This window comes from Rhinopithecus roxellana, chromosome 10, assembly GCF_007565055.1.
Source record: "Rhinopithecus roxellana isolate Shanxi Qingling chromosome 10, ASM756505v1, whole genome shotgun sequence".
Taxonomy (NCBI): Eukaryota; Metazoa; Chordata; class Mammalia; order Primates; family Cercopithecidae; genus Rhinopithecus; species Rhinopithecus roxellana.
This window is the reverse complement of record NC_044558.1, coordinates 93,988,613-94,016,396: the sequence shown is the minus strand read 5'-3', so window position 1 is coordinate 94,016,396 and position 27,784 is coordinate 93,988,613. Positions and strand designations below refer to the sequence as shown.

The 27,784-nt window shown below is 44.3% G+C and overlaps 1 protein-coding gene across 9 annotated transcripts in view; it reads left to right on the top strand.

The window, feature by feature from the left end:
• Positions 1–27,784, top strand: part of MAPKAPK5 (MAPK activated protein kinase 5) — a 53,085-nt gene that overhangs the window by 21,093 nt on the left and 4,208 nt on the right. For 5 of the 9 annotated variants that reach the window (XR_004059579.1, XR_004059581.1, XM_010378888.2 and 2 more), the window contains exons 2-12: positions 1,665–1,738; positions 2,573–2,648; positions 3,985–4,082; positions 5,158–5,266; positions 6,703–6,792; positions 7,836–7,931; positions 17,331–17,411; positions 21,420–21,607; positions 23,773–23,893; positions 26,582–26,712; positions 26,997–27,118. Coding sequence is in view for 5 of the 9 variants with exons in the window: in XM_010378888.2 (XP_010377190.1) it covers positions 1,665–1,738; positions 2,573–2,648; positions 3,985–4,082; positions 5,158–5,266; positions 6,703–6,792; positions 7,836–7,931; positions 17,331–17,411; positions 21,420–21,607; positions 23,773–23,893; positions 26,582–26,712; positions 26,997–27,118 (1,186 nt within the window). In the remaining 4 variants the exon portion in view is untranslated. The remainder of the gene's footprint in view (positions 1–1,664; positions 1,739–2,572; positions 2,649–3,984; positions 4,083–5,157; positions 5,267–6,702; positions 6,793–7,835; positions 7,932–17,330; positions 17,412–21,419; positions 21,608–23,772; positions 23,894–26,581; positions 26,713–26,996; positions 27,119–27,784) is intronic. The other 4 variants (XR_004059580.1, XM_030938949.1, XM_010378896.2 and 1 more) reach the window with 2 other exon arrangements.

Below are 27,784 nucleotides of genomic sequence, written 5' to 3'. Positions count from 1 at the left end.
TAAATATATGACTTTCGGCCAGGCGCAGTGGCTCATGCCTGTAATCCCAGCACTTTGGGAGGCCGAGGTGGGTGGATCATGAGGTCAGGAGATCGAGACCATCTTGCCTAACACGGTGAAACCCCATCTCTACTAAAAATACAAAAAATTAGCCGGGCGTGGTGGCAGGCACCTATAGTCCCAGCTACTCGGGAAGCTGAGGCAGGAGAATGGCGTGAACCCTGGAGGTGGAGCTTGCAGTGAGCCTAGATCGCACCACTGCACTCCAGCCTGGGCGACAGAGCGAGACTCCATCTCACACACACACACAAAATAAACAAATAAAAAATAAATATATGACTTTCTTGCCTATAACCCCAGCTATTCGGGAGGCTGAGGCAGGAGGATTGCTTGAAGTCAGGAGTTTGAAACCAACCTGGGCAACATAGGGAGACCCTGTCTCTAAAAAAAGAAAAAAGAAAAAAATTAGCCACATGTTGTGGTGTGTACCTGTTTTCCTAGCTACTCGGGAGGCTGAGGTGGTAGGATCATTTGAGCCCAGGAGTTCAAGGCTGCAGTGAGAAATGATCACACCGCTGCTCTCCAGCCTGGGTGACAGAGTGAGGCCGTCTTTTTTTTTTTTTGAGATGGAGTCTTGCTCTGTTGCCAGGCTGGAGTGCAGTGGCACAATCTCAGCTCACTGCAGTCTCCGCCTCCTGAGTTCAAGCAGTTCTCCTGCCTCAGCCTCCTGAGTAGCTGGGACTGCAGGCGCGTGCCACCATGCCCAGCTAATTTTTGTATTTTTTAGTAGACATGGTGTTTCACCATGTTGGCCAGGATGGTCTCGATCTCTTGACCTCATGATCTGCCTGCCTCGGCCTCCCAAACTGCTGGGATTACAGGCGTGAGCCTGGCTGAGACCCTGTCTCTTATAATAAATAAGTGAGTGAATGAATGAATGAATTAAATTATTTTTTATCTAAAAGCATATGGCAACAGAAGCTAACATACAATAGTTAGCCAGGAATTCCATTACAACTTTCATTAAACTGTAGAGGCTCTATCCTAAACTGTTGAGTTATTTATATCAGAAATATACTTACATAATGAATATGACACAATATATCTGTACACAAAATGGTGCTGTTGGAAATTAGGTGGTTACTATGGTATTGATTAATTGCTATTTTTTTTTGAACTTTTAAGTCTCAATTTATTCAGTTATTCCAATAATGTAATCAACTTGTTCAGGTATATAGGCCTCTATAGCTTGGCAGCATATATCTGACTAGTCTTTCTAGAATCTCACTTTCTAGAATACTTGACCATTGTAGCAAAGAGGCATTTAGTAATTGAAGCATTTTGAAAGAATATCTTCCTCTCAGATTCCCCCAAAAGCGTTGATTGTCTATGGAAATGTACCTTGTAGATGAGCTGAATAATTTCCTTTTATCCTCAAGTCTTTGCTTTCTTGTTGGAAAATTGGAAAACAATGTCTAACTGAGTCATTGTCATTTAGACAAAATGTCTAGTTATAAAGCCCTGTAGAACACAAAGTTCTGCTTATCAGATTGTTTTAGAAGATGAGCTGTTGAGCAACAGGTCATCTGTTGTCCCATCTCTGCTTATTCAGCTTGTTAACTGGGGAATCATTCTCTGTCCTCTCCCTTTTTTTATATTAATAGGAAACTTCCATTTTAGAAGAATACAGTATCAATTGGACTCAGAAGCTGGGAGCTGGAATTAGTGGTCCAGTTAGGTAAGCGATCCATATGAGAAACTATGGCAAAATGTTGGCATGTGCAAACTCTGAGAAGGGCCATTTGAAATACATCTTGAATTAGACACATCAAATGTGCCAGGTTTGAGAAACTGGCTGAATTTAACAAGTACAGGTTTTTATGTTAGGCTTTTTCTCATGTATTTAGAAATTAGTTAAGAGTAACTGAGTCGCCATGGTCTTTTTATAGAGTCATTTAAGATGTCTGGCCAGGCGTGGTGGCTCATGCCTGTGATCCCAGCACTTTGGGAGGTCGAGTCAGGCGGATCATGATGAGGTCAGGAGATTGATACCATCCTGGCTAACATGGTGAAACCCCATCTCTACTAAAAATACAAAAATTAGCTAGGTGTGGTGGTGCATACCTATAATCCCAGCTACTCGGGAGGCTGAGGCAGGAGAATCGCTTGAACCAGGGAGGCAGAGATTGCAGTGAGCTGAGATCATGCCACTGCACTCCAGCCTGGTCACAGAGCGAGATTCTGTCTCAAAAAAAAAAAAAAAAAAAAAGATGTCGAGACTGTGGGGCCACTGTGAGAGTCACCTGTAGCCAGCTGAGGCCATTATTTTTTCATTGACCCACAGCAGCAAGTTGCTGTTGTGTGACTTAGAAGCTGAGGCCTGAGCATTGGCTGCTGGGCAGAGGGGTGAGATGCTTCTTCGCCCTCACCTGCTACCCTTGGGGGCAAGTTTGTTCTGATGCACCTGGCCATATCCTTGATGAGAAGTACAAATCTCAAAGAAAATATGTGTTAAATTAATTTTCATTCTAACATATATGATCTCTGATTGATTTTTTCCCTCCAAATCTAGAGTCTGTGTAAAGAAATCTACTCAAGAACGGTTTGCACTGAAAATTCTTCTTGATCGTCCAAAAGCTAGAAATGAGGTATGCTTTATTGCCTCAACTTAAATACTTGAAGTGCCTAAGAATTGTTCTTTTGCAAGTAAGGTGGCTTCCTAAAGAGAATACAGTGATGCATAAAAAGTTTTATGTCCAAAGTTTACTTCTCTTCCCCATTCATGCTAGCATTGTAAAGTAGGCCTAGATCTGTCAAAGGCCATTGAGTCATTTCTTTACAGCCACCTCTTGTTCTTTTAAAATTAATATGATTCTTGTACCCTCATGTATTCAGATTTACCTCAGTTTTGCTTATTGAAAAAGATACTTAAAGGTGGAGATAAAATAGCACGAGGAAGGGTCAGGTGAATGGTGTATAAAAGTGATGCTACAGGAGGACTCTGAGGATGTTTCTAGTTTGTTTCTTCTTTTTGAGACAGTTTCGCTCTTGTTGCCCAGGCTGGAGTGCGATGACGCAGTCTCGGCTCACTGCAACCTCCGCCTCCTGGGTTCAAGCTTCTCCTGCCTCAGCCTCCTGAGTAGCTGGGATTACAGGCATGCACCACCATGCATTTTTTGTATTTTTAGTAGAGGCAGGGTTTCTCCATGTTGATCAGGCTGGCCTTGACAAACTCCTGACCTCAGGTGATCCATCCGCCTCGGCTTCTCAAAGTGCTGGGATTACAGGCGTGAGCCACTGTGCCCGGCCTTTAGTTTTTAAAAATATACGTTGGGTTTTTGTTTCTGTTTGAAACAGGGTCTTACTCTGTCACCCAGGCCAGAATGCAGTGGCACAATCACGGCTCACTGCAGCCTTGACCTCGCTAGGCTCAAGTGATCCTCCTACTTCAGCCTCCTGAGTAGCTGGGACCATAGGCATTTGCCACCATGCCAGGCTAATTTTTTTGGTACTTTTTGTAGACCTGGGGTTTTGCCATGTTGCCCAGGCTAGTGTGAAACTCCTGGGGTCAAGTGATCTGCCCGCTTTGGCCTCCCAAAGTGTTGGGATTACAGGTGTGAGCCACTGACCCTGGCTATACACTGCTTTTAAATTATCTGGATATGGTAATGACATTCCTAATAACATGTGCAATGAAGGACTTCTTTTGCATAAAGGGATGTGAATAATTTCTAAAATGAAATGAGTTGTTTGCCGGATTTTCATTTGCAAATAAATGGAACGGTAGGAAGTAAATCTGTTGGTGAGGTTTTATTCATGGAGAAAGCCTTCTTAAGGAGATAATCTTTGAAAACACTGGCTTTTTACGTCATTCTGGGTGATTAAGTTTTTATTGTAATTGGCTTGTATCTAGTGTGGTCAGTTTTTGGAGAGAAAATGTTGGTATCGCCTACCTATGGAAACATTTCCTCTGTTCTCTTTAAGGTACGTCTGCACATGATGTGTGCCACACACCCAAACATAGTTCAGATTATTGAAGTGTTTGCCAACAGTGTCCAGTTTCCTCATGAGTCCAGCCCTAGGTAAGACTACACAGTGTCATCATCATATGCCCATATGTAGGCCAATGTGTAGTGGAGTCATCCTCTCTTTTATGTGCTCTCTTCCCTTCCCTCTCCTTCCTCCTCCTACCCTCCCTTCCTGTGCCCTTCCTTCTCCCCCTCCCCCTCCATCTCCCTTTTTGTAAATTGGAAAATGTCAAGCATTTGTAAAAGCAGACAGAATTATGTAATGAATCCCCAAGTTCTCATGATCCATCCTCAACAGTAATCCTCTTGTGGCCAGTCTAATTTCATCTATGCCCCTACCACTCTTCAGGTCACCTGATTATTCTGATTACTTTCTCATTTCAAGAAAGCATTTAATGTGGAATTTAAACAGATTCTATTTCAAATCAGTGAAAGGGACCCAAATATTATTCTAGGCAAAGTCTTAGAGGCTGATAAAACAAAAAGCTTTTATTATTGCTTAGTCTGACTTTCCTTTTAAAGAAAGAAATCAACATTATTCTTTTAGTTAACAAATGTTTGGCAAGCATATTGGGTGGCATTCTAAGTCTCTGATGAAATTCAAAATTAAATAAGGTATGGTTTTTTTGGGGAAGACTGAGATGTAAACCCATCATCATAGCAGTGCAATAGGCACTAAAGACAGGCATCCCTAAAATATTCTAAGCTTACAAAGGAGAGGAACTGCTAACTATAGTCTGGGAGGAGATGTGTCTCACAGAGGCTGTGTGGAAGCTAGGACTTGAAGGAAGGGTAGGAATTTTCCAGATGGAAAAAGAAGATAGAATTTTAAAATTAAATGGGAAATCAAACGATTATTTTTCACAACTGTGCTCTGTTGGTGAAAGCATTTGGATGGAAGCTGGAAGCATATATGAAAGAATGGTAGCCAAAAATCACATTAAAATTTTTTTTTCAGAACATGAGAATTTTTGTTCTTAGTAACTGTGTTATCCTGGATTTAGGAAGTTGTTACACACTTTGTAGATGCAGTATCTTTAGGTCAGCTTCTTAATGTTTCAGGGGTTTTTTGTTTCTTTTTCTTTTTCTTTTTTTTTTTAACTTAACAAAATCAAATGCTTTCAAACAGGGCCCGACTCTTAATTGTAATGGAGATGATGGAAGGGGGAGAGCTATTTCACAGAATCAGCCAGCACCGGCACTTTACAGAGAAGCAAGCCAGCCAAGTAACAAAGCAGGCAAGTTAACCCCAGGTACCAATCAAACTGCCAACAAAGTTGGTTAACAAGCGCAATTTCATTGGGGGGAAGAAAAGAAAACTTAAAGAAAAGCTCTATTTGACTTCTCATTGCCTGCTTTGTTATGTAATCAGAAAAGATGTTTTGACAGGAGAAATGTGACCCCTTTTATACTTGGGGGTGGGGGTACTGTGTTCTTAATTGGTTGTCAACTGTTTCCTGAGGCTGCTGTGAGATTTCAATAAATTCTGGAAGGAAGGCGACCTTAACTCCTTTGTAGACTGCAGGTATCTTTAGGCATGTGCTGTTATTGGACTTTGCAATAAAATGCTGCTGATACCACCTGAAAGATTGTATGGTATAAAAATATATTCTAAGAGAATTGTACATAAGATGCTTCTTGCATGTGAGCCACCTTTCTGTGATTTCTTCATATTTAATAATATCCTAAGATCTTTGTAATTCTGGATTATGCCTGGTTATATTCTATTTTGACATCACATTTTATTGCTATAGAAATGATTTATGTCACGAACAATACGAGGAATCCAACTGATAATCACTTCCTGCAGAGGTGAAAAGCTAAACCCTCAAGGGTTATCTTCAGAATACCAAGCAAGCAAAGCAAAGAGAATTAGGAAGCACAGCCCAATTGCTTCTTAATAAAAAGTTCTTCCAAGTTTACCATGAACCTTAAGCATTTCTGGATGCCTCCTTTCTGGTAGGGAGGAACTGATACTTGGATTGCTGAGAAAATTCCATATTGAGAGTTAAAGAACAAGTAGAATCTATTCTTTCTGTTTGATTTTTAAAATTATACCTTTAATTTTTTCAAATATTAGGATTAAAGGATGAGCTCTGATAATCTTCTATAAAATAAAACCCCTTCAAATCCACATAAACAGGCAACATTTTCAACAAGCATGATGAGCAAAATGAGTTTCCAGTATTAGTTGGAAAAACCCAGTCAGCTGATTTATTGACTCTCAGCTCCCTGGAGAGTGCCATTCTTGTCTGAGCCAGGCGATCCTGCTGTCCTGCCCCTGCCGGTAGCCCTGCTATGGGGACCACGCCTGCTGACCATTGCTCAGCTTAGGTGTTTCTTCTGCAGTGCCTGTCATACCTCAGATGAATGAAAGTGGGAGCATTTCATTTTTCCCATTCCTTACAGAATTTACCCATCAGTTTATTCTGACAAAGAATTGCTGTACCATCATATTTTTCTTTCTGTTTGACAAAATACAAGTTGCAGTTAAACTAAGCTTAATCCATTCTGTTTCTTGGTATTCCAAGTTTTTCTTAATTTCTGCTTTAAAATTGAAACTGAACGCAGTCTTAATGAAGGCTTGTTTTTTAACATCCTGAGTTCTGTACACCAGGTGTATTAAAGAGCGATCTTTTCTAAGAAGTGGCTGTTCCATTGTGTCTTTTTTCAGATAGCTTTGGCTCTGCGGCACTGCCACTTGTTAAACATTGCGCACAGAGACCTCAAGCCCGAAAATCTGCTTTTTAAGGATAACTCTTTGGTGAGAAGACTTGTTTTTCTGCATTTTAGTGCTGCTACTCTTAACATAGTTCAGGAGTGGGTGTGTTTGGAGTGCTCCGAATTCATGGTGAAGAAGCTTTAGGCCAAAGTGCTTCAAACAGCTTGTTTCTTCTACTCGTTCCCTTGCTAGAGACTCAGAGAAGCTGTACTACTGTACTCCCGGCATTGATAATTTTGGATGATACTGATACGTGTTTGTGGTACTTATGATTTTGGATATTATTTGGAGGACTTTTGGGAAGGGGCAGGAATCTATATGCAGTTATGTATTATCTTGAAACTTGATGGTTTCATTTGTGTTTTCCCTTTCAGCCCTGTCCCCTGCCCCATGTCCCACCACATAAGTTGCTCTGGCTGTCACAAAGCTTAATGGCAGATATTAAGAGTGAAGTGGCCGGGCGTGGTGGCTCAAGCCTGTAATCCCAGCACTTTGGGAGGCCGAGATGGGCGGATCACGAGGTCAGGAGATCGAGACCATCCTGGCTAACACAGTGAAACCCCGTCTCTACTAAAAAATACAAAAAAACTATCCGGGTGAGGTGGTGGGCGCCTGTAGTCCCAGCTACTCGGGAGGCTGAGGCAGGAGAATGGCGGGAACCCGGGAGGCGGAGCTTGCAGTGAGCTGAGATCCGGCCACTGCACTCCAGCCCGAGCGACAGAGCGAGACTCCGTCTCAAAAAAAAAAAAAAAAAAAGAGTGAAGTAACCCAGACTGATGAGAGGTGATGGGCTTATAGAGTGAAGGGGCCCTAGGCCAAGACCTTGACGTTAGTGCTGCCCTTACAAGTTCTAAAGCAAAAATAGCTGTGTGAGTGGGTAGGAATTCCTTACTTCTGCATTACTAAGAACAGTTCCTCAGTGTGAATCATTGTCTCCAGACCCGGGGACATGTTATTTTCATAAGCTCGCATCTCAGCCAGAAAGAAACTTGTTAGAGCTCAGGGTAACATGTCTTGCACCTGGATTTTCCTTTAATGTTTACTGAGTACTCTAGAGCAGTGATTCCTTTTTTTTTAAATTTCAGGATGCCCCAGTGAAGTTGTGTGACTTTGGATTTGCCAAGATTGACCAAGGTGACTTGATGACACCCCAGTTCACCCCTTATTATGTAGCACCCCAGGTAAGCATGTGCTGTTTCTGTCCTAAGATCTGTCACCAAGCTGCCAATAGACTTGTGTTCCTTCTATTCTGCAGCACAAGTAGGCATATATTACAGATGGGAGAGGGAGAACTTAACTTTAGAAACCTACAGATTGCTTTATTTGGTGTAGATCTTTTATTCTTTTAAAATCAACTTTAGCCAGGCGTGGTGGCTCATGCCTGTAATCCCAGCACTTTGGGAGGCTGAGACGGGCGGATCACAAGTTCAGGAGATGGAGACCATCCTGGCTAACACGGTGAAACCCCATCTCTACTAAAAAAAATACAAAAAATTAGCCGGACTTGGTGGCGCATACCTGTAATCCCTGCTACTCAGGAAGCTGAGTTGGGAGAATCACTTGAACCCCCTCCAAATTTCATGAGCTGAGATGGCACCACTCGGCTCCAAGCTTCATTTCTTTTGCTTAGCATGTTTTTGAGATTCGTCCATCTTCCTGCATTTATCACTTGTTACTTCCTTTGCATTGCCAAGTAGTATTTCATTATATACCTAAGCTGCATTTGTTTTTTCCATTCACTGACAGGATTTTGGGTTGTTTCTCATTTTTGGCTATTATGAAGAAAGCTGCTAGGAACACTTCATTTAAGGTTTTCGGGGACATGTTCCCCCATGCCCGTATCTTTTTTCCAAAATGGTTATACCATTTTATGCTTCTACCTGCAACGTGTAGAGTTCTAATCGTTTCACATTTTCACTAACGCCTCATGCTTGTTGCTTGTCAGCATTTGTCATCTTAGTCATTTTAGTAGGGGCAGAGTGTTACTGCATTACGGTTTTAATCACGACACTGTCCTGATGGCCACTGTTTTGGAGCACTTTGTACAAGTTTATTGGCCATTCTGTTGTGAAGTATGGCCATTCATCTTTTGCCCTTTTGTTATTGTTGGTTTCTTATTAAAGAATTGAGGTATAAGAATTTCAAAATATTCTGGACACAGGTTCTTTGCCATATGTATGTTGTATTCTTACTGCTACTGTAACATATTGTCACAAACTTAGTAGATAAAAACAACAGAAATGTATTATACTTCTGGAAATGAGAAGTGTGAAATGGTACTCAGTGCTATAATCAAGGTTGTCAGCAGGGCTGTGTTCCTTCTGGAGGCATTTCTTGCCTTTTCCAGCTTCTAGAGGCTGCCTACATCATTTGGCTTGTAGCCTCTTCCTTCATCATCAAAGCCAGTAGCGCAGCATCTTCCAGTGAATGTCTCTCTCTATGACTTTGACTCTCTTGCCTGCCTCTTATAAGGACCCTGCTGATCACATTGGCCTTACCTGGATAACTCCCCATTTTAAGATTCTTAACTTAATTATTCTGCAATACAAGGTAACATAATCCCAGGGATTATAACATGGACGTCTTTGAGGGCCCATTATTCTGCCTTCCATATATATATCATGAATATTTATCTCAGTCTATGACTTGCCTTTTGATTTTCTTAATGGCGTTTGAATAGCAGAAGTTTTGAATTTAATGAAGTCTATTTCACCATTTTTTTTTAAATGCTTAGTACTTTTGTTCCTGAGATCCACAAGCATAAATACTTTCTCTGATGTTTTCTTATAAGATGTTATAGCTTTAGTTTTTATATTTGGGTCTGTAATTCATTTGAGTTTGTGTGTGTATGAAATGAGAGACAAGGTTCTTTTTTTCCCCCTTCAGGGTGTCAAGTTGTTGCAGCATCATTTGTTTTTTACAAATCATCATTTGTAAAAGGATTTGTAAAAGGATTGCATCATTGAATTGCAGTTTTTTGTTTGTTTGTTTGTTTTTTTGAGACGGAGTTTCGCTCTTTTTGCGTGGGCGAGAGTGGTGCAATCTCGGCTCACTGCAAGCTCCGCCTCCCGGGTTCAAGCAATTCTCCTGCCTCAGGCTCCCAAGTAGCTGGGATTATAGGAGCCCACCACCACATCCTGCTAATTTTTTGTGTTTTTAGTAGAGATGGCCAGGATGTTGGCCAGGATGGCCTCGATCTCTTGACCTCGTGATCCACCTGCCTTGGCCTCCCAAAGTGCTGGGATTACAGGCGTCAGCCACTGTGCCTGGCCTGAATTGCAGGTCTTTTCTGGATTCTATTCTGTTTGTTTAATATATGTATGTGTTTATAGCAAGAGCATCTGGATTATTGTAGCTTTATATTAAGTCTTGACTTAAGATTCATTCTTTTTCAAAATTGTTTTGGCTATTCTAGATCCTTTGCATTTCTCTACATTTTAGAATTCACTTCTGTATAACAGAAAAGCCTCCTGGGATTTGACTGGGATTGTATTTAATCTATAGATGAATTTGGAGAGAATTGATACCTTAACAATATAAAAGTCTCCCAATCGATGAACAAGGTATATATCTCTCCATTTATTTAGGTCTTTAATTTTTCTCAAAAATGTTTATACTTCTTAATGTTACAGGTCTTGCACATATTTTCTTAAATTTATCCTTAAATTTTGTTTTTGGATGCTATTGGAAATGATATTTTAAAACATTTCATCTGGGCGTGGTGGCTCACGCCTGTAATCCCAGCACTTTGGGAGGCTGAGGCAGGTGGATCACCTGAGGTCAGGAGTTTGAGACCAGCCTGGCCGGCATGGTAAAACCCCATCTTTACTAAAAATACAAAAATTCGCCAGGTGTGGTGGCCGGTGCCTGTAATCTCAGCTGCTTGAGAGGCTGAGGCAGGAGACTCTCTTGAACCCGGGAAGTGGAGGCTGCAGTGAGGTGAGATCGTGCCATTGCACTCCAGCCTGGACGACTAGAGTGAAACTGCCTCTCAAAAAAAAAAAAAAAATTCATTTTCTAACTTTTTTTTTTTTTTTTTTTTTTGAGAAGGAGTCTCGTTCTGTCGCCCAGGCTGGAGTGCAGTGGTGCGATCTTGGCTCACTGCAAGCTCCGCCTCCCAGGTTCACGCCATTCTCCTGCCTCAGCCTCCCGAGTAACTGGGACTATAGGCGCCCGCCACCACGCCCGGCTAATTTTTTGTGTTTTTAGTAGAGACGGGGTTTCACCATGTTAGCCAGGATGGTCTCGATTTCCTGACCTCGTGATCCGCCTGCCTCGGCCTCCCAAAGTGCTGGGATTACAGGCGTCAGCCACCGCGCCCGGCCATTTTCTCATTTTAACTAGTTTATAGAAATACTAGTTTTTTTTGGTTTTGTTTTGTTTTTTTTTGAGATGGAATTTCGCTCTTTGTTGCCCAGGCTGGAGTGCAGTGGCGTAATCTCAGCTCACTGCAACCTCTGCCTCCCGGGTTCAAGCAATTCTCCTATCTCAGCCTCTGGAATGACAGGCGCCCGCCACCACGCCACCTTGGGCCCCCCAAGATGTCCATGTTATAATCCCTGGGATTATGTTACCTTGTATTGCAGAATACTTAAGAATCTTAAAATGGGGAGTTATCCAGGTATAAGGCCAATGTATTTTTTGTTCTAAATATAAAAAATAAAAATGCTATATTTTTAGTAGAGACAGGTTTTCACCATGTTGGCCAGGCTGGTCTCGAACTCCTGACTTCAGGTGATCCACCCGCTTTGGCCTCCCAAAGTGTTGGGATTACAGGTGTGAGCCACCACCCCTGGCCGTACTAGTGACTTTTTTTTTTTTTTTGACATGGAGTCTCACTCTGTTGCCCTGTCTGGAGTGCAGTGGCATGATCTCTGCTCACTGCAGTTTCCACCTCACGGGTTCAAGCGATTCTCCTTCCTCAGCCTCCTGAGTAGCTGGGACTACAGGTGCCCACCACCACACCTGGCTAATGTTTTTTGTATTTTTAGTAGAGGCAGGCTTTCACTGTGTTAGCCAGGATGATCTCTATCTCCTGACCTGATCCGCCAGCCTCGGCCTCCCAAAGTGCTGGGATTACAGGCGTGAGCTACTATACCCAGCCCATACTAGTGATTTTTGTATATTGACTTTGTATCTTGGGACCTTGCTAAATTCATTTATTAAGTCTAGTACATTTTTTGTAGATTTATTAGGATTTTCTTTTTTTTTTTTCTTTTTTTTTTTTTTGAGAGCCTAAAAGTGGGCATGCCTCTTCTGTTGCTCGGCCCGAGTGTTAGGTTTGAGGGTTAAATCGGTCTACTCAAAAGCTGAGCTGAGTGTGAGTTTTGTTGTTGCTATCGTTGTCTTCAGTGCCCCACTGGCATGGGATCCTGTTTGTTACCTTCTGGTTAGGTGAGGTCTGAAATGCCATTATTTATTTATTTATTTAAATATTCCACTTCTACCCTCAGCCTTGGCCTTGCTAGTGCACCTATACCTCAGAGGGGATCTCTCTTTACAGTCTTGGCCCCCCCTTAGCAGTAGATTGCTGTCAGTTACTGCTTGATCCCTGCAAGCCTGCAGAAAGAGTGATGGCAATAGGGGACCGAGAGATATCTCTGTTTCTCTGCTGTTGGGCAGAACCTGTGTTTTTGAGTCTCATTAACATCTGGTGGAAGTCTGTGCAGAAGAGCATGGGAGCAGCATGAGTCTTCCTTGTTTTCTATGGCTCCTACGGGGTCTGGACTCTTATCCTAGCCCACATTTTGCCTTTAGCAGTTGGTTAAAAACCTCGCTTAATTCTTTTTACCCAAATAGCATGTGATATCACTTCCTCCTGGGCTCTGCCATAGGTGAGCCAGCGTTCACTCCCCATCTCTCCTTGGAAGGGCCTGACTTAAAGATTTCAGAATAATTGGTTGCCCTGAGACCTGATCCTTGATGGGTTCAAAAAAAGCGATGGGCCAGGCGCTGTGGCTCATGCCTGTAATCCCAGCACTTTGGGAGGCTGGAGGGGGGTGGATCACTTGAGGTCAGGGGTTCAGGACTAGCCTGGCGAACATGGTGAAACCCCGTCTCTACTAAAAATACAAAATATTAGTCAGGCGTGGTGGCAGCCACCTGTAATCCCAGCTTCTCAGGAGGCTGAGGCAGGAGAATTGCTTGAACCCAGGAGGTGGAGGTTTCAGTGAGCAAGCAAAGATTCAGCCTTTGCACTCCAGCCTGGGTGACAGAGCAAGACTCTGTCTCAAAAAAAAAAAAAAAGAGTGATGATTTTATAATTTATCTTTGACACTTTCCAGCTCTCTATATCCTAGTAGAATAGAAGTCCAACAATTTGGGTGGAAGGAGGGAACTACCTACCAGGTTCTATGCTTATAACCTGCGTGACGAAATAATCTGTATACCAAACCCCTGTGAAACCACTACAATTCACCTGTATAATTACATGTGTAATGCACATATACCCCTGAACCTAAAATAAAAGTTAAAAATAATGGCCCAACAATTTGATTATGTGTGCACCCTTGTTCCTTTGTTTTTCCTGCCAGGGATCTCTTGAGCTCCTTGGATCCAAATAAAAATTAGGAAATTTTTCAGACATCATCTCTTCAACGATTTTTCTACTCCTCTACTTGATTTCTGAGACTTCCAATCAATTACATGTATGTTAGACTGTACAGGGAACTGGAGTTCTGATCTTTTGTATTTTCATCCTTCTTTCCTTTTCTTTCATCCTTTTTTCTCTTTCTGCTTTCCCTTCCCTTCTTCCCTTCTGATACATACTCAGTAGTGGCACTGCTGGATGATAAGGTATTTCTAGTTTTAATTTTTTTAGGAACCTTCCCACTGTTTTCCATAGCGGTCATATTAATACGCATTCTTATAAACAGTGTACAAAGGTTCCCTTTTTTCCACATCATTGTCAACACTTATCTTTTATCTTTTTTATGATAGCCATTGTAAAAGGTGTGAGGTAATATTTTGTTGTGGTTTTAATTAATTAATTTATTTTTTTGAGATGGAGTCTTGCTCCCGTCATGCAAGCTGGAGTTCAGTAGCACGATCTTGGCTCACTGCAACCTCCACCTCCTGGGTTCAAGCGATTCTACTTCCTCAGCCTCCCGAGTAGCTGGGATTAAAGGCATGTGCCACCACGCACGGAGAATTTTTGTATTTTTAGTAGAGATAGGGTTTTGCCATGTTGTTCAGGTTGGTCTCAAACTCCTGACCTCAGGTGATCCACTCACCTTGACCTCCCAAAGTGCTGGGATTACAGGTGTGAGCCACTGTGTCCGGCCTATTTTTTTCCTTAATATTTCTGGCCTACAAATGATTCCATTAGCTCATTTTTTTCATGCAGTGTATGAAAGTTTCAGATCTTCTACATTTTCACTTGCATTTGGTGTGGTCAGTCTTTTTAATTTTGGCCATTTTAGTGGATATGTAGTGGTATTTCTTTGTAGTTTTAATTTGCATTCCCTAATGAGTAATGATGTCTGCCATCTTTTCTTGTGTGTACACATTTGTGTGTGCACCTGCCTTCTGTATATTTTCTTTGGGAAGTGCCTGTTCAGACCTTTTCTGTATCTACAAAATTGGGTTATTTTCTTATTGAATTTAAGAGTTCTTTGTATATTTTGGATATGAATTCCTTTCTTTCTTTTTTTTGTTGGAGACAGGGTATTGCTCTGCCACCCAGGCTGGAGTGCAGTGGCACAATCACGATTCACTTTAGCCTCAACCTCCTGGGTTCAAGCGATTCTCCCACCTCAGCCTCCTTAGGGAACTGGGACCATAGGCATATGCCACCACACCTGGCTAATTAAGATTTTTTTTTTTTTTTTTTTTTTTAAATTAAGATATGGGGCCTGACCACATTGTCCAGGCTGGTCTTGAACTTCTGGGCTCAAGTGATCCTCCTGCCTCAGCCTCCTAACTTGCTGGGATTACAGGCATGATCTACCACATCCAACTGACTGTTTTTTTTTTTTTTTTTTTGAGGCGGAGTCTTGCTCTGTCACCCAGGCTGGAGTGCAGTGGCCTGATCTCGGCTCACTGCAAGCTCCACCTCCCGGGTTCACGCCATTCTCCTGCCTCAGCCTCCTGAGTAGCTGTGACTACAGGCGCTGCCACCACGCCCGGCTAATTTTTTTGTATTTTTTAGTAGAGACGGGATTTCACAGTGTTAGCCAGGATGGTCTCGATCTCCTGACCTCGTGATCCGCCCGCCTCGGCCTCCCAAAGTGCTGGGATTACAGGTGTGAGCCACTGCGCCCAGCCTGTTGTTCTGTTTTTACATATATCTGTGTATGTGTGTATATATATATTTTTTTTTTCTTTTTTTTTTTTTTTTTGAGACAGAATCTCGCTCTTGTCGCCCAGGCTGGAGCGCAGTGGCGCAATCTAGACTCACTGAACGCTCTGCCTCCCAGGTTTACTTAGGCCATTCTCCTGCCTCACCGTGTTAGCCAGGCTGGTCTTGATCTCCTGACCTCATGATCTGCCCACCTCGGCCTCCCAAAGTGCTGAGATTACAGGTGTGAGCCACTGCGCCCAGCTGCCATTTTTATCTTTTAAGCCCCACCCTCAGAAGCAACCGTTCATGAAAAAGGCTATCTTTTCTCTGCAGCATTGCTTTTGAGCCTTTGTCAAAAATCATTGAACATATATGTGTGAATTTTTTTTTTGGACTCTTTATTCTATTCCATTGATTTCTTTTATTCTATTCCATTGATTTCTTTTTCTGTCTTTACCCCAATACCACACTGTCTTGATTACTGTAGCTTTATAATAATTCTTGAAATCAGGTAGCATTGGCCCTCCACCTTTGTTCTTCGTTTTCAAAGTTGTTTTTGCTATTCTAACTTCCTTGCATTTCCATGTGAACTTTACAGTCAGCTGTTGATTTCTATAAAAAAGCCTACTGGGAGATTTGACTGGGGTTGTTTTAGAGCTATCATTCAGTGTGGGGGGTGCTGAGATTTCTGACCTATGAGCAAGCTGTATCACTCCATTCATGTTTGTCTCATAATTTTGCTCAGCAGTATGATGTAGTCAGTTTATAGGTCTCTCACATCTTTGTGAGATTTATTCTTAATGTTTAATATTTTTTCTGCTGTTGTGAATGGTGTTTTATTTTTCAGGTTTAATTAACTCACTTTGTTGTTCTTGTGTAAAAACTCTATGTGGTGGTCATGGTTGGAGCCCAGGTCCTCTGCATGGAGACTTTGGAGTAGGTTTTTTTTTTTTTTGAGATGGGATTTTGCTCTTGTTGCCCAGGCTGGAGTGCAGTGGTACCATCTCGGCTCACCGCAACCTCCACCTCCTGGGTTCACGTGATTCTTCTGCCTCAGCTTCCCGAGTAGTTGGGATTACAGGCATCCACCAACATGCCCATCTAATTTTTGTATTTTTAGTAGAGATGGGGTTTTACCACGTTGGCCATGCTGGTCTCGAACTCCTGACCTCATGATCTGCCTGCCTTGGCTTCCCAAAGTGCTGGGATTACAGGTGTGAGCCACCGTGCCCAGCCTAGTATAGGGTTTTTGTTTTTTTTTTGAGACGGAGTCTGGCTCTGCCGCCCAGGCTGGAGTGCAGTGGCCGGATCTTAGCTCACTGCAAGCTCCGCCTCCCGGGTTCCTGCCGTTCTCCTGCCTCAGCCTCCCGAGTAGCTGGGACTACAGGCGCCCGCCACCTCGCCTGGCTAGTTTTTTGTATTTTTTTAGTAGAGACGGAGTTTCACCGGGTTAGCCAGGATGGTCTCGATCTCCTGACCTCGTGATCCGCCTGTCTCGGCCTCCCAAAGTGCTGGGATTACAGGCTTAAGCCACTGCGCCGGGCCTAGTATAGGTTTTTATAAGATGGTCAGTGAATTTCTATTAGGTGAGATAGCTGCAGGTCTTAGAGATGGCATTGAAGATGGCCTTTGCAAAGTTGCCCAAGATGGCAGTGCAGCCCCTGGCTAAGGGGTAGCAGTTGTATCCCATCCGCCCCAGCTTCATGGGCACGGGCTGAGACAGTATCAAGTAGGTCTGGCTGTGGGATAAAGTCCCCTAGCACAGAGCCTCAGCGTCCTGTCACTTTTCTAGAAACAGTGTGGGGCTGCTAATGTTGTGTCCCCCTCTGGAGGCCCTCCTCATGGGACATTAGAGAGGTTGGCCAGGATAATGGTCTCACAGTGGCAGTGGCTACCTCCTTGGAGCATTTAACACCTAGACAGACATGACTGTTATAGTCCCTGATGGTAACAGATGGCTTGAAGCTCATCTGCTGGACAGGTCTGCTTTTGCATAGGCATAAGGGCTATCCCCAGGAAAAAGTCAGTGATCTCAGATTCCTTGATGGGCAGGAACAAGAGAGAATCTCCTCTAGGAACTTCATCTTCATGTTCTTGACCTGAGTATTTCCTTGGCTGGTGGGTAAATTACTGGTTGTAAGAAAAAAACGTTTTTGGAAGTGTAGTGTTTATGTGGAGTTTTTTTGATGGCTGATTGCCAGTTGTTTACCTCCTTCAGTCTTACAGTAGCCTGTCCGAAGGCAGGTTATCGGGGGTGTGATTTTCAGTAAATGGTCCCCTTTGGTCTGACTCTTAACAGGTACTGGAGGCGCAAAGAAGGCATCAGAAGGAGAAATCTGGCATCATACCTACCTCACCGACGCCCTACACTTACAACAAGGTACAGGAAGAGATATTTCTCTTCATTTGGCAGATGCAGCCCCTCTCCTTTAGTGAGGTGTTTGTGGCCCTCTGGGAGTGTGGACAATTCCTTTCTCACCCCTTAATATTCCTGCCCCAAAGAAGCAGCCAGACTCATAAAAAAGTATTTGGAAGTCAAGTTTTTGTTTGATGAAATATCAGATAAGGTTCAACCGGACTCGCAGAAAAGTATTTGGAATTCAGGTTTTTGTTTAATGAAATATCAAATAAAGTTTGTACCCATTTAGCTTTTGCAGCAGTAATTAGGGGCTGTGATCATCATTCAGGTTATTTTTTTGACTGTCCATATGGTCCACTGGCCACGCTGAAAAGATACGGTTGGCTTGTGGTTTTGAGGGGGAGACCATTTCTGAGACACAAGACGCTAGAGAAAAATTTGTGGTCATTTATGGCACCATTCTTTCTTACCCCATAAAATACCCAACTTAGAACAGTATCCGATACACATAGCATGGGCTCCTAAATGTTACTTGGTACTATTATGGTTCTTAATCTGTAGCCCACATTTTTGTTGTTGTTTTTTGAGACAGAGTCTTGCTCTGTTGCCCAGACTGGAGTACAGTGGCGTGATCTCAGCTCACTCCAACCTCCACCTCCTGTACTCAAATGATTCTCCTGCCTCAGCCTCCCAGGTAGCTGAGATGATAGGTGCATGCCACCATACTCGGTTAATTTTTGTATTTTTAGTAGAGTCGGGGTTTCTCTCTGTTGGCCAAGCTGATCTCAAATTCCTGACCTCAAGTGATCTGCCTGCCTCAGCCTCCCAAAGTGCTGGGATTACGGGTGTGAGCCACCGCACCCAGCCTGTAGCCCCCATATTGATCCTGTCTGCTCTTTTTTTTTTTTTTTTTTTTTTTTTTTTTTTTTTTTTTTTTTGAGACAGAGTCTCACCCTGTTGCCCCGGCTGGAGTACAGTGGCACAATCTCGGCTCACTGCAACCTCTGCCTCCCCGGTTCAAGCAATTCTCTTGCCTCAGCCTCCCAAGTAGCTGGGATTACAGGCGCCTGCCACCACGCCTGGCTAATGTTTTGTATTTTTAGTAGATATGAGGTTTCACCATGTTGGCCAGGTTGGTCCTGAATTCCTGACCTCAGGTGATCCACTCGACTCGGCCTCCCAAAGAGCTGGGATTACAGGCACGAGCCACTGCGCCTGGCCGATCCTGTCTATTCTAAAGCACAAGAGGTTTAGGGCCTCTTGAAATAGACCCCGGAGTCACTGAGTAAGTAGATCAGAAAAAAGATGCTACTTGGGGACTTGAGGCTAGATATAGATGACAGAAGGGGCTGAGAATGGTAAAAAGGCAGTAGGCTGGGACACTTGCTGTGGCTCCACTACTCTTAATCTGTGACATTGGTGAGGTCACTTGGTTTCACTCTTGACAGAGGACCTGAGAGAGGACATGATCTCTCTAGTATTAGTTTCCTTTCTGGAAAGTAAGGGATTGAAGGTCCCTTTCCACCCCTGTAATTTTATTCTGTTCTACAGCATGGGCTGTGTCATCCACAAATATCTACTAGTATAATGTGAAAACATGGGCAGGCCGGGCGCAGCGGCTCACGCCTATAATCCCAGCACTTTGGGAGGCCGAAGCAGGCGGATCACAAGATCAGGACATCAAGACCATCCTAGCCAACATGGTGAAACCCCGTCTCTACTAAATATACAAAAAATTAGCCGGGCGTGGTGGCGGGCACCTGTAATCCCAGCTACTTGGGAGACTGAGGCATGAGAATCGCTTGAACTCAGGAGGCAGTGGCTACAGTGAGCCGAGATCGCGCCACTGCACTCCAGCCTGGCAACAGAGTGAGACTCCATCTCAAAAAAAAAAAACAGGAGCGAGAGTACCTGAGACACCCCATTATTCAGCCTTTGCGCAGAGCACCACATAGCTGTGGTGTGAGGGGGAGTGTGGGGCCGCAGTGGCAGGCTCACTGGGCTGCCATCTTAGGCAGATACCTCTTTTATCTCGCCATTCAGGAAAGGCTTGAATTGAAGCCTCTGCAAACCCAGTTTTCAAAGCAAATGGAGCTGCATTTAACTAAAATAGGAGTCCTTTCTTTATGCAGTGATTATAGGCCATGGAGTCACCTTACTTCCTACAGACATGGTAGTTGGTAGCAGTTTTCTTTTTTCTTTTTTTTCTTTTTTCTTTTCTTTTTTTTTTTTTTGAGGCGGAGTCTGGCTCTGTCGCCCCGACTGGAGTGCAGTGGCCGGATCTCAGCTCACTGCAAGCTCCGCCTCCTGGGTTTACGCCATTCTCCTGCCTCAGCCTCCCGAGTAGCTGGGACTACAGGCGCCCGCCACCTCGCCCGGCTAGTTTTTGTATTTTTAGTAGAGACGGGGTTTCACCGTGTTAGCCAGGATGGTCTCGATCTCCTGACCTCGTGATCCGCCCGTCTCTGCCTCCCAAAGTGCTGGGATTACAGGCTTGAGCCACCGCGCCCGGCCAGTTTTCTTTTTTTCACGGTATCTTCCCCCAGAATGGTGTAAGAGCTTGCAAATGGACCTAGTGAGTCCTTCATGGTCAAAGGAATGCATTTAGACCTTCTGTTCTTCCCTCCAGTCCTCTCCATGATCTGTGTACTGCTTTGGGCCTTTACGAAGTGGCCTGTGCTGTATTGTAGGTGAGCCTACCTGTGTCTTAGTTGCTTTGTTTCTACATAGAGGTTTCACAACCAGCTGGTTTATATCTATTTCTTTTCTGGCTGGGGCAAAGCATCCTGTGCCTGTACACAGGGATCAGATAGGTGCTTGGGCCTAAAGAGTGAGAGTGAAAGTACCTGTACATTTTATCCCAGACTGGCTTTGTATGATGGGATGCATGTATGTAGTATTGGTAGCTTATTGGAAATATGGAGAGGCCGGGCGCGGTGGCTCAAGCCTGTAATCCCAGCACTTTGGGAGGCCGAGACGGGCGGATCACGAGGTCAGGAGATCGAGACCATCCTGGCTAACCCGGTGAAACTCCGTCTCTACTAAAAAATACAAAAAACTAGCCAGGCGAGGTGGCGGGCGCCTGTAGTCCCAGCTACTCGGGAGGCTTAGGCAGGAGAATGGCGTGAACCCGGGAGGCGGAGCTTGCAGTGAGCTGAGATCCGGCCACTGCACTCCAGCCCCGGCGACAGAGTGAGACTCCGTCTCAAAAAAAAAAAAAAAAAAAAAAGAAAGAAAATATGGAGAGAGGTCGAGTGTGGTGGCTCACGCCTGTAATCCAGCACTTTGGGAGGCCAAGGCAGGAGGATCACAAGGTCAGGAGTTTGAGACCAACCTGACCAACATGGTGAAAGCCTGTCTCTACTAAAAAAAAATACAGGCCAGGCGCAGTGGCTCACGCCTGTAATCCCAGCACTTTGGGAGGCCGAGGCAGGCGGATCACAAGGTCAGGAGATCGAGACCATCCTGGCTAACACAGTGAAACCCCATCTCTACTAAAAATACAAAAAATCAGCCGGGTGTGGTGGCGGGCTCCTGTAGTCCCAGCTACTCGGGAGGCTGAGGCAGGAGAATGGCTTGAACCCAGGAGGCGGAGCTTGCAGTGAGCCGAGATTGTGCCACTGCACTCCAGCCTGGGTGACAGAGTGAGACTCCGTCTCAAAAAAAAAAAAAAAACAAAAATTAGCCGGGTGGCATGGTGGCACGCCTGTAATCCCAGCTGCTCAGGAGGCTGAGGCAGGAGAAGCACTTGAACCTGAGAGGCGAAGATTGTAGTGAGCTGAGATTATGCCACTGCACTCCAGCCCAGGCAACAGAGAAAAAAAAAAAAAAAAAAAAAAAGAAGGAAAATACAGAGATAAAGACTAGTTCTCCTAAGATTTCCTTCAGCTTTCCTAGTCTCTGTTAAGTGACTCTAGTTTATAGCAGCCTATATGTTGCAGGGGCTATTCCTGAGTCTGTCTGTCATGGGGTGTTTCTTTGGGGGCTCTGCTTCTGCTGTGAGTGACCATTTTCTTTTTTTGGTTTCAGAGCTGTGATTTGTGGTCCCTAGGGGTGATTATCTATGTGATGCTATGCGGATACCCTCCTTTTTACTCCAAACACCACAGCCGGACTATCCCAAAGGATATGCGAAGAAAGATCATGACAGGCAGTTTTGAGTTCCCAGAGGAAGAGTGGAGTCAGATCTCAGAGATGGCCAAAGATGTTGTGAGGAAGTGAGTTCATGGGCTGCTGGGCAGGGAGGCCAAGGAGGCCTCCAGGTGGTGGAGCTCAAGGGAATGTGGGTAGAGAAAAGTCATTGGTTTCCTAGGCAGGCTCCTCCCCTTTTTAATATCACAGAAATCTCTCTGGAACCTGAGGTGACTGTTCTCAGTGTCCACACCTGGGTGCGAATGAAGCTTTCCTCCCTCCTGTTGCATCCCTAGACTTTGTCCCCAGGGTGTGAACCCAGGTCCCTCCATAGCCAGTCTCTGCACATTAATTCAGGACCCTAAATTATAAACCTGGCGTACTGTCCTTCTTACATGTGAGCCAGCATGTCATTTGGGACAGATACAATGCCAGGAGGTGAACTAGGTGCTGAGATGACAAACAGCATCCTTGGATGCTGTGGGCATGTGGGTTTGTCAGGGCTGGACCCCACGCTCCACCTTGACACTGCCAGTTGGTTGCTCTGACATATCTTTTATTTTTTATTTTTTATGAGATGGAGTCTCGCTACATTGTCCAGGCTGGAGTGCAGTGGTGCAATCTTGACTCATTGCAACCTCTGCCTCCTAGGTTCAAGTGATTCTTCTGCCTCAGCCTCGGCAGTAGCTGGGATTACAGGCGCCCACTACCATGCCCAGCTCATTTTTGTATTTTAAGTAGAGATGGGATTTGACCATGTTGGCCAGGCTGGTCTCAAACTACTGATCTCAAGTGATCTGCCCACCTTCCCAAGTGCTGGGATTACAGGCGTGAGCTACCACACCCAGCCGCTCTGACATATCTTAAGATGAGAAGATTTAGTAAGAATTAGGGCTAGGGAGTGGAAGAGGGAGAGTTGATATTCAGAGTCTTTTGGTAGCTGGAGGACTAGGTAAGAAGTCAGACTTAAATTTGAATGTTTGTTTTTTCTGCCCACCTGTGTGGGAGGCTGGGTGCTGGTGGACTTAGGCACTGCTCCTGTCTTCCCACTGCTGGGTCTTCACTGAGCAGTGTTTCCCTTGTTGATCTCAGTTTCTTCCTCTGTAATGGGATGAAGGTACGTATTTAGGGGCAATACCTGGGAACTGTCTCCTGACAGTGCAGCCATTTCTCCATGGAAATTACTCCCTTTCAAAGTGAGCTTGTCCTGTTGATTGGAGGGTGGGGGTTGGGGGCAGGTTCTGTGTGCTGTAAAGAGGGACTGTTTTCTAAAATAGACAAGTACAAGTTTTTAGGAACGTGGGTGCAATGATTAAATCACCATCTGTCTTCACATGCTATTTCCTTGCTGTAATCCCAACTATTTGACCAAAATCTCAATGTCCTGGAAGTAGTTCTTTGCCAGCTTTCTATAAAATACATTTCCTGTCTCTAGAGCAACACTGATTATCTTTTTGGTTTTGGGATCTTCCAAATAATCCTTACTTTAGAATCTGAAGCCATCCGTTCAGAATGATACAGAGGAAGGTGGCAGACAAGCTGAAGGAGCAGTCAGGCATGTTGTCCTGACATTTGTAATGAGAGATGGAGTTGGAAGGAGGGAACGGGCTGAGATGAGCTAGGAACCACATCAGTGGGAATGAACAAGAGGGAAAGAAACATGATCTGAAGGCAGACAGCACAGAAGCAACGCCCTGGGCTTAGAAGGAAATGCCATCCATGTCTCAGAGACTCTGGGATTTTAGCTTTTGAATGTCTGTGGAATAATGGGCTCATGTCCTGCCATATGGTGACATCTAAGAGTTTTATCTTGGGTAGCAACCTGCTTCTCCAGAGCTTCATGACCCTTCAACTAATTCTGCACCACTATCAGCCAAAAAGAGCACTCTGAGTTCCTTTTGGAAGTTAAAGCCCATTGTCCTAGAAACCTCAGTATGGAGATTCAAGGTCTTAGGAACTATAAACCATATGTAGGTTTACCTTATTAAACCCTAGAACTCTAAAGTATCACTGGATTAAGCCTTTTTCTACCATTGTAATCTCACTTTTTCCAGTATAGAAAAGATTGCCTTAAGCCATAGTACCCCTACCAGTGGTTGGAGACTAGAATCCCACCTGTGCTCTGCAGGTGGAAAGCCCAGACTTACAGAAGTCAGAAGCAACCAGAGTTGTTTCGAGCCAGGTCCAGGAACTTCCTATGGCCTTTTAGTAGCAACTGTGCATGGCAGCCCTGTTGGCGTTTTCTCCACAGGCTCCTGAAGGTCAAACCAGAGGAGAGACTCACCATTGAGGGAGTGCTGGACCACCCCTGGCTCAATTCCACCGAGGCCCTGGATAATGTGCTGCCTTCTGCTCAGCTGATGATGGACAAGGTTTTGAATGATGTTTACTTTGTTGACTGAAAAGACTGTTGGGAAGGAATGCTGGGGCTTGGCTCAGTGAGGGGTTAAAGGCAAAACAGTGCAGAGTACACGATCCTTCCCAGAGAAACATCTCTGGTTTCCTCAGAGTCAGGATCCAAAATAAGGAACTTCTTTTGGTAAAAGACCAAATCAAGGCCTGGTGAATATACACTAAGGGAGCACTCAAAGGAATAGCCTCCATATTTCTGCTACAGGGCTGGGAGCACAGAGCAGTTTAAGATACCTCCCTTTCCCCAAGGGGTTTAAACAAGACTGGCTGAGAAGGCAAGGCCAATAAACATGAAACAGGCCGGGCGCGGTGGCTCACGCCTGTAATCCCAGCACTCTGGGAGGCCGAGATGGGCGGATCACGAGGTCAGGAGATCGAGACCATCCTGGCTAAAATGGTGAAACCCCCTCTCTACTAAAAAAATACAAAAATTAGCCGGGTGCGGTGGCGGGCGCTTGAAGTCCCAGCTATACCGGAGGCTGAGGCAGGAGAATGGCTTGAACCTGGGAGGTGGAGCTTGCAGTGAGTGGAGATGGCACCACTGCACTCCAGCCTAGGCAACAGAGTGAGACTCCGTCTCAGAAAGAAAAAAAAAAAAAACATGAAACAAAGAGGGAACATTTCAAACATCAGAGCTTTGCATGTTAACTTTTCTGTGAATTCTGTGGGAATTCAGAAAAAGAGCACATCTTTGAAGGGATGTAATTTGCCCAGAGAGAAGGCAGAACCCCTCACATGTATTACCTATCTACTCAAATTCTTCAAGGACAGCACATGCCCAAACATGAGAACTCAGTAGACAGTTAATGTAACGATGATGTATTTGCATCTGTTTTGTTGCTTATGCTGTTCACCACACATGGGCATCGTCAGGAAAAATAACTTGGCCTCACTAATGGGAAGTTAATGAGACGGGTGTGTCAGGGCCAGGCTTTGCAAGTGGACAGAGGGGTTTAAGTCTTAGTGGGATGTAACTGAGAGGCCATGGTAGCTTTTTGAGAAGAGATTTGCCACTAGGAAGGTATTTAGAGATAGTCAGACTTGGCAACTCACGGACTTGCCAACCTAATACTTCTGCAGTAATCTAGAAGTCAGGGGTGGCTATGGGAGCAGAGAAGTAGAGGTGAATAGGCTCAATATTTTGAAGAAAAATTTCTCCAGTTTTTTGTGATAAGACTAGATAGATATAAGGGGACAGGAATGGCATATCTGGTGATAGCATTGACAGGAGGTGGGGGTTGCATTGAGCTGAGATCCACCACTGCACTCTAGCTGGGGTGACAGAGTGAGACTGTTTCAAAAAAAAGTGGTCAGGATGTGAGTGATCAACTTTGGAAATGTAGAACACTGTCCACCCAAGCCCTGTCTAGGAGCCTAAGCTCATGGCTTTGAGCTGTTTCCTCCTGTCAGGTCGTTACTGATGAGGTGGATGCAAAGGTGCAGAAAGGCATAGCCAGGGCTAGATAGAAGTATACAGAGCCCTTAAATGAGTTCCAACTTTTCCTGATCTAATTTCATGCTCACCATGGAACTACTTTTTAAAATAGTCAAATTTTGACTGGGTGCAGTGGCTAACACCTGTAATCCCAGCACTTTGGGAGGCTGAGGTGGGCGGATCATTTGAGGTCAGGAATTCGAAACCAGCCTGGCCAACATAGTGAAACCCTGTCTCTACTAAATATACAAAAATTAGCCAGGCGTGGTGGCAGACACCTGTAATCCCAACTACTCGGAGGCAGGAGAATTGCTTGAACTCAGCAGGGGCAGAGGTTGCAGTGAGTCAAGATTGCACCACTACACTCCAGCCTGGGAGACAGAGCAAGACTCTGTCTCAAAAAAAAACTTTTATTGTGAAAACTCAGATGGTACAGCAGTGTTAAAAAGTAAAAGTTCCCTTTCATTCCCCTGCCACAGTCACACCCCTCAGAGGTGAGGTAATCTATGGCTTGATGTATACTTCCTGATCGTTTTCTGGGATACGCACACAGATACACACATTTTGTCCTTTTAAAATACAAAAATGGAAAAAAAATTGAAAAAAAAATACAAAAATGGGATCATATTCCTGTGAAGCCTTCTGATGATTTGGTCTGCCTGCAGTGAGATCATATACTGTTCATAAAAGCACAAACTTCAAGAGTTCCAGACTCCATGACAGCTGTTTCTCACTGTAAATTACTTGACTGGTTGTGGCCTCCATCATGTGGCCTTAGGCTTGGCCATGCCCTCCATGTGAGATGGTCAGGGCTCTGAGCTGTCAGGGCTGAGGTGAATCAATACCGTCTGTGAGGCTTCTTGGGCAGTAGCCTGCCAGCCCTCCCGCTGATGTCCATATGTGCCTCTCTTTACACTTCCCCTCAGTAGTGGCTATGAGTGGGGATCCTGCTGGTATTTCTTACTTGCTTTTCTGTCGCCCCACCAGGGAAGATGGGCTAGCTGTTGTATGACCTTTGGTTGGCCTGGTGTTCCCTAGTTCCTGCTGATCCATGGGGAAGGGTCCTCTGCCTTATCAAAATATTTATATTCCTTCAACATAAGAGTGAAATTGCCTTCTTAGTACTTTGAGCTTTTCCTTTCCACTTTCTTAGACTGGCTTTTTAGGTGCCCAGCAATGAATATGAAAAACTGACGGCAGTGTTTGCATTCAGGCAGTGGTTGCAGGAATCCAGCAGGCTCACGCGGAACAGTTGGCCAACATGAGAATTCAGGATCTGAAAGTCAGCCTCAAACCCCTGCACTCAGTGAACAACCCCATTCTGCGGAAGAGGAAGTTACTTGGGTAACTGAGCTTATTTCTTCGATTCTTCTTCATGGCTGGAATGGCTGAGGACTGGGTTCTCAAATTTAAGAAATTTAACTTGCTCAGCTAGGGATCTTTATTTGGCCTCTGAAGAGGGTGGAGAGGATAAGCTCTTTAAATAGTATCAGGAGTTGGACACTATTGTTATTTTTCTGTTGTTATTTTTCTGATATATCTGTTGCCTTATATTTAGAGTTAATATCTGTCCAGAGTTGGTTTTTGGGGTCTCACGTTGTCATTACCCCTCCCTCAAACTCTTAAAGCACCAAGCCAAAGGACAGTGTGTATATCCACGACCATGAGAATGGAGCCGAGGATTCCAATGTTGCCTTGGAAAAACTCCGAGATGTGATTGCTCAGTGTATTCTCCCCCAGGCTGGTAAAGGTCACACCATTTACTAATCCTTTGTGTGTGTGTGAGTGTGTGTGTGCAGGGGTGGGTGGGTGTATGCATGTACATGGCAAAAGGAATGGCTTAATTTTGGGTTGTCTGTTTCATCTTGTATTATAAGAAAAGTATATTATATAAGGTAGTCTGTGCCCACTAAAAAGATTGGACGGTGGGAGTTAGAAATGCAGTTAAGTTCTACCCCTCCTTTGGTTTTCTGTGAAATTTCTAGTTTAGACTTAATTGGCAGTGTCAGGTGCAAGCATGCAATTTTGTGATTTCTTAGTTTGACAACAAGGGCACAGATTGGGGGATAGAGAATGGAAAATGTGGGTAGGGTCTGAATCTCATTGCAGGCTGTTCACCATTTCCAGAGCCTTTTGAGTGCAAGGCTGCCATTAGCTCATAAATATGAGAACACCTCCCTAGTTCAGAAGCGGCTCCTGCTGTTACTCATATCATGGGCAGCATGATATGAGTGGGTCTTTGGAGTGAGACTTACACGTGGGTCCTTTGGAGTGAGAGCTTTCTTTCGTTATGTTCTCTCTCCTCTCATTGGCGGGTGAGGGGCTGTTCTCATCAGATAGATGCTGCACGTACTAGGCCAGAAAATGGATATCTCCCTAGATTCCTTGGGTTTTAAGAGAACTCGTATAGTGTACC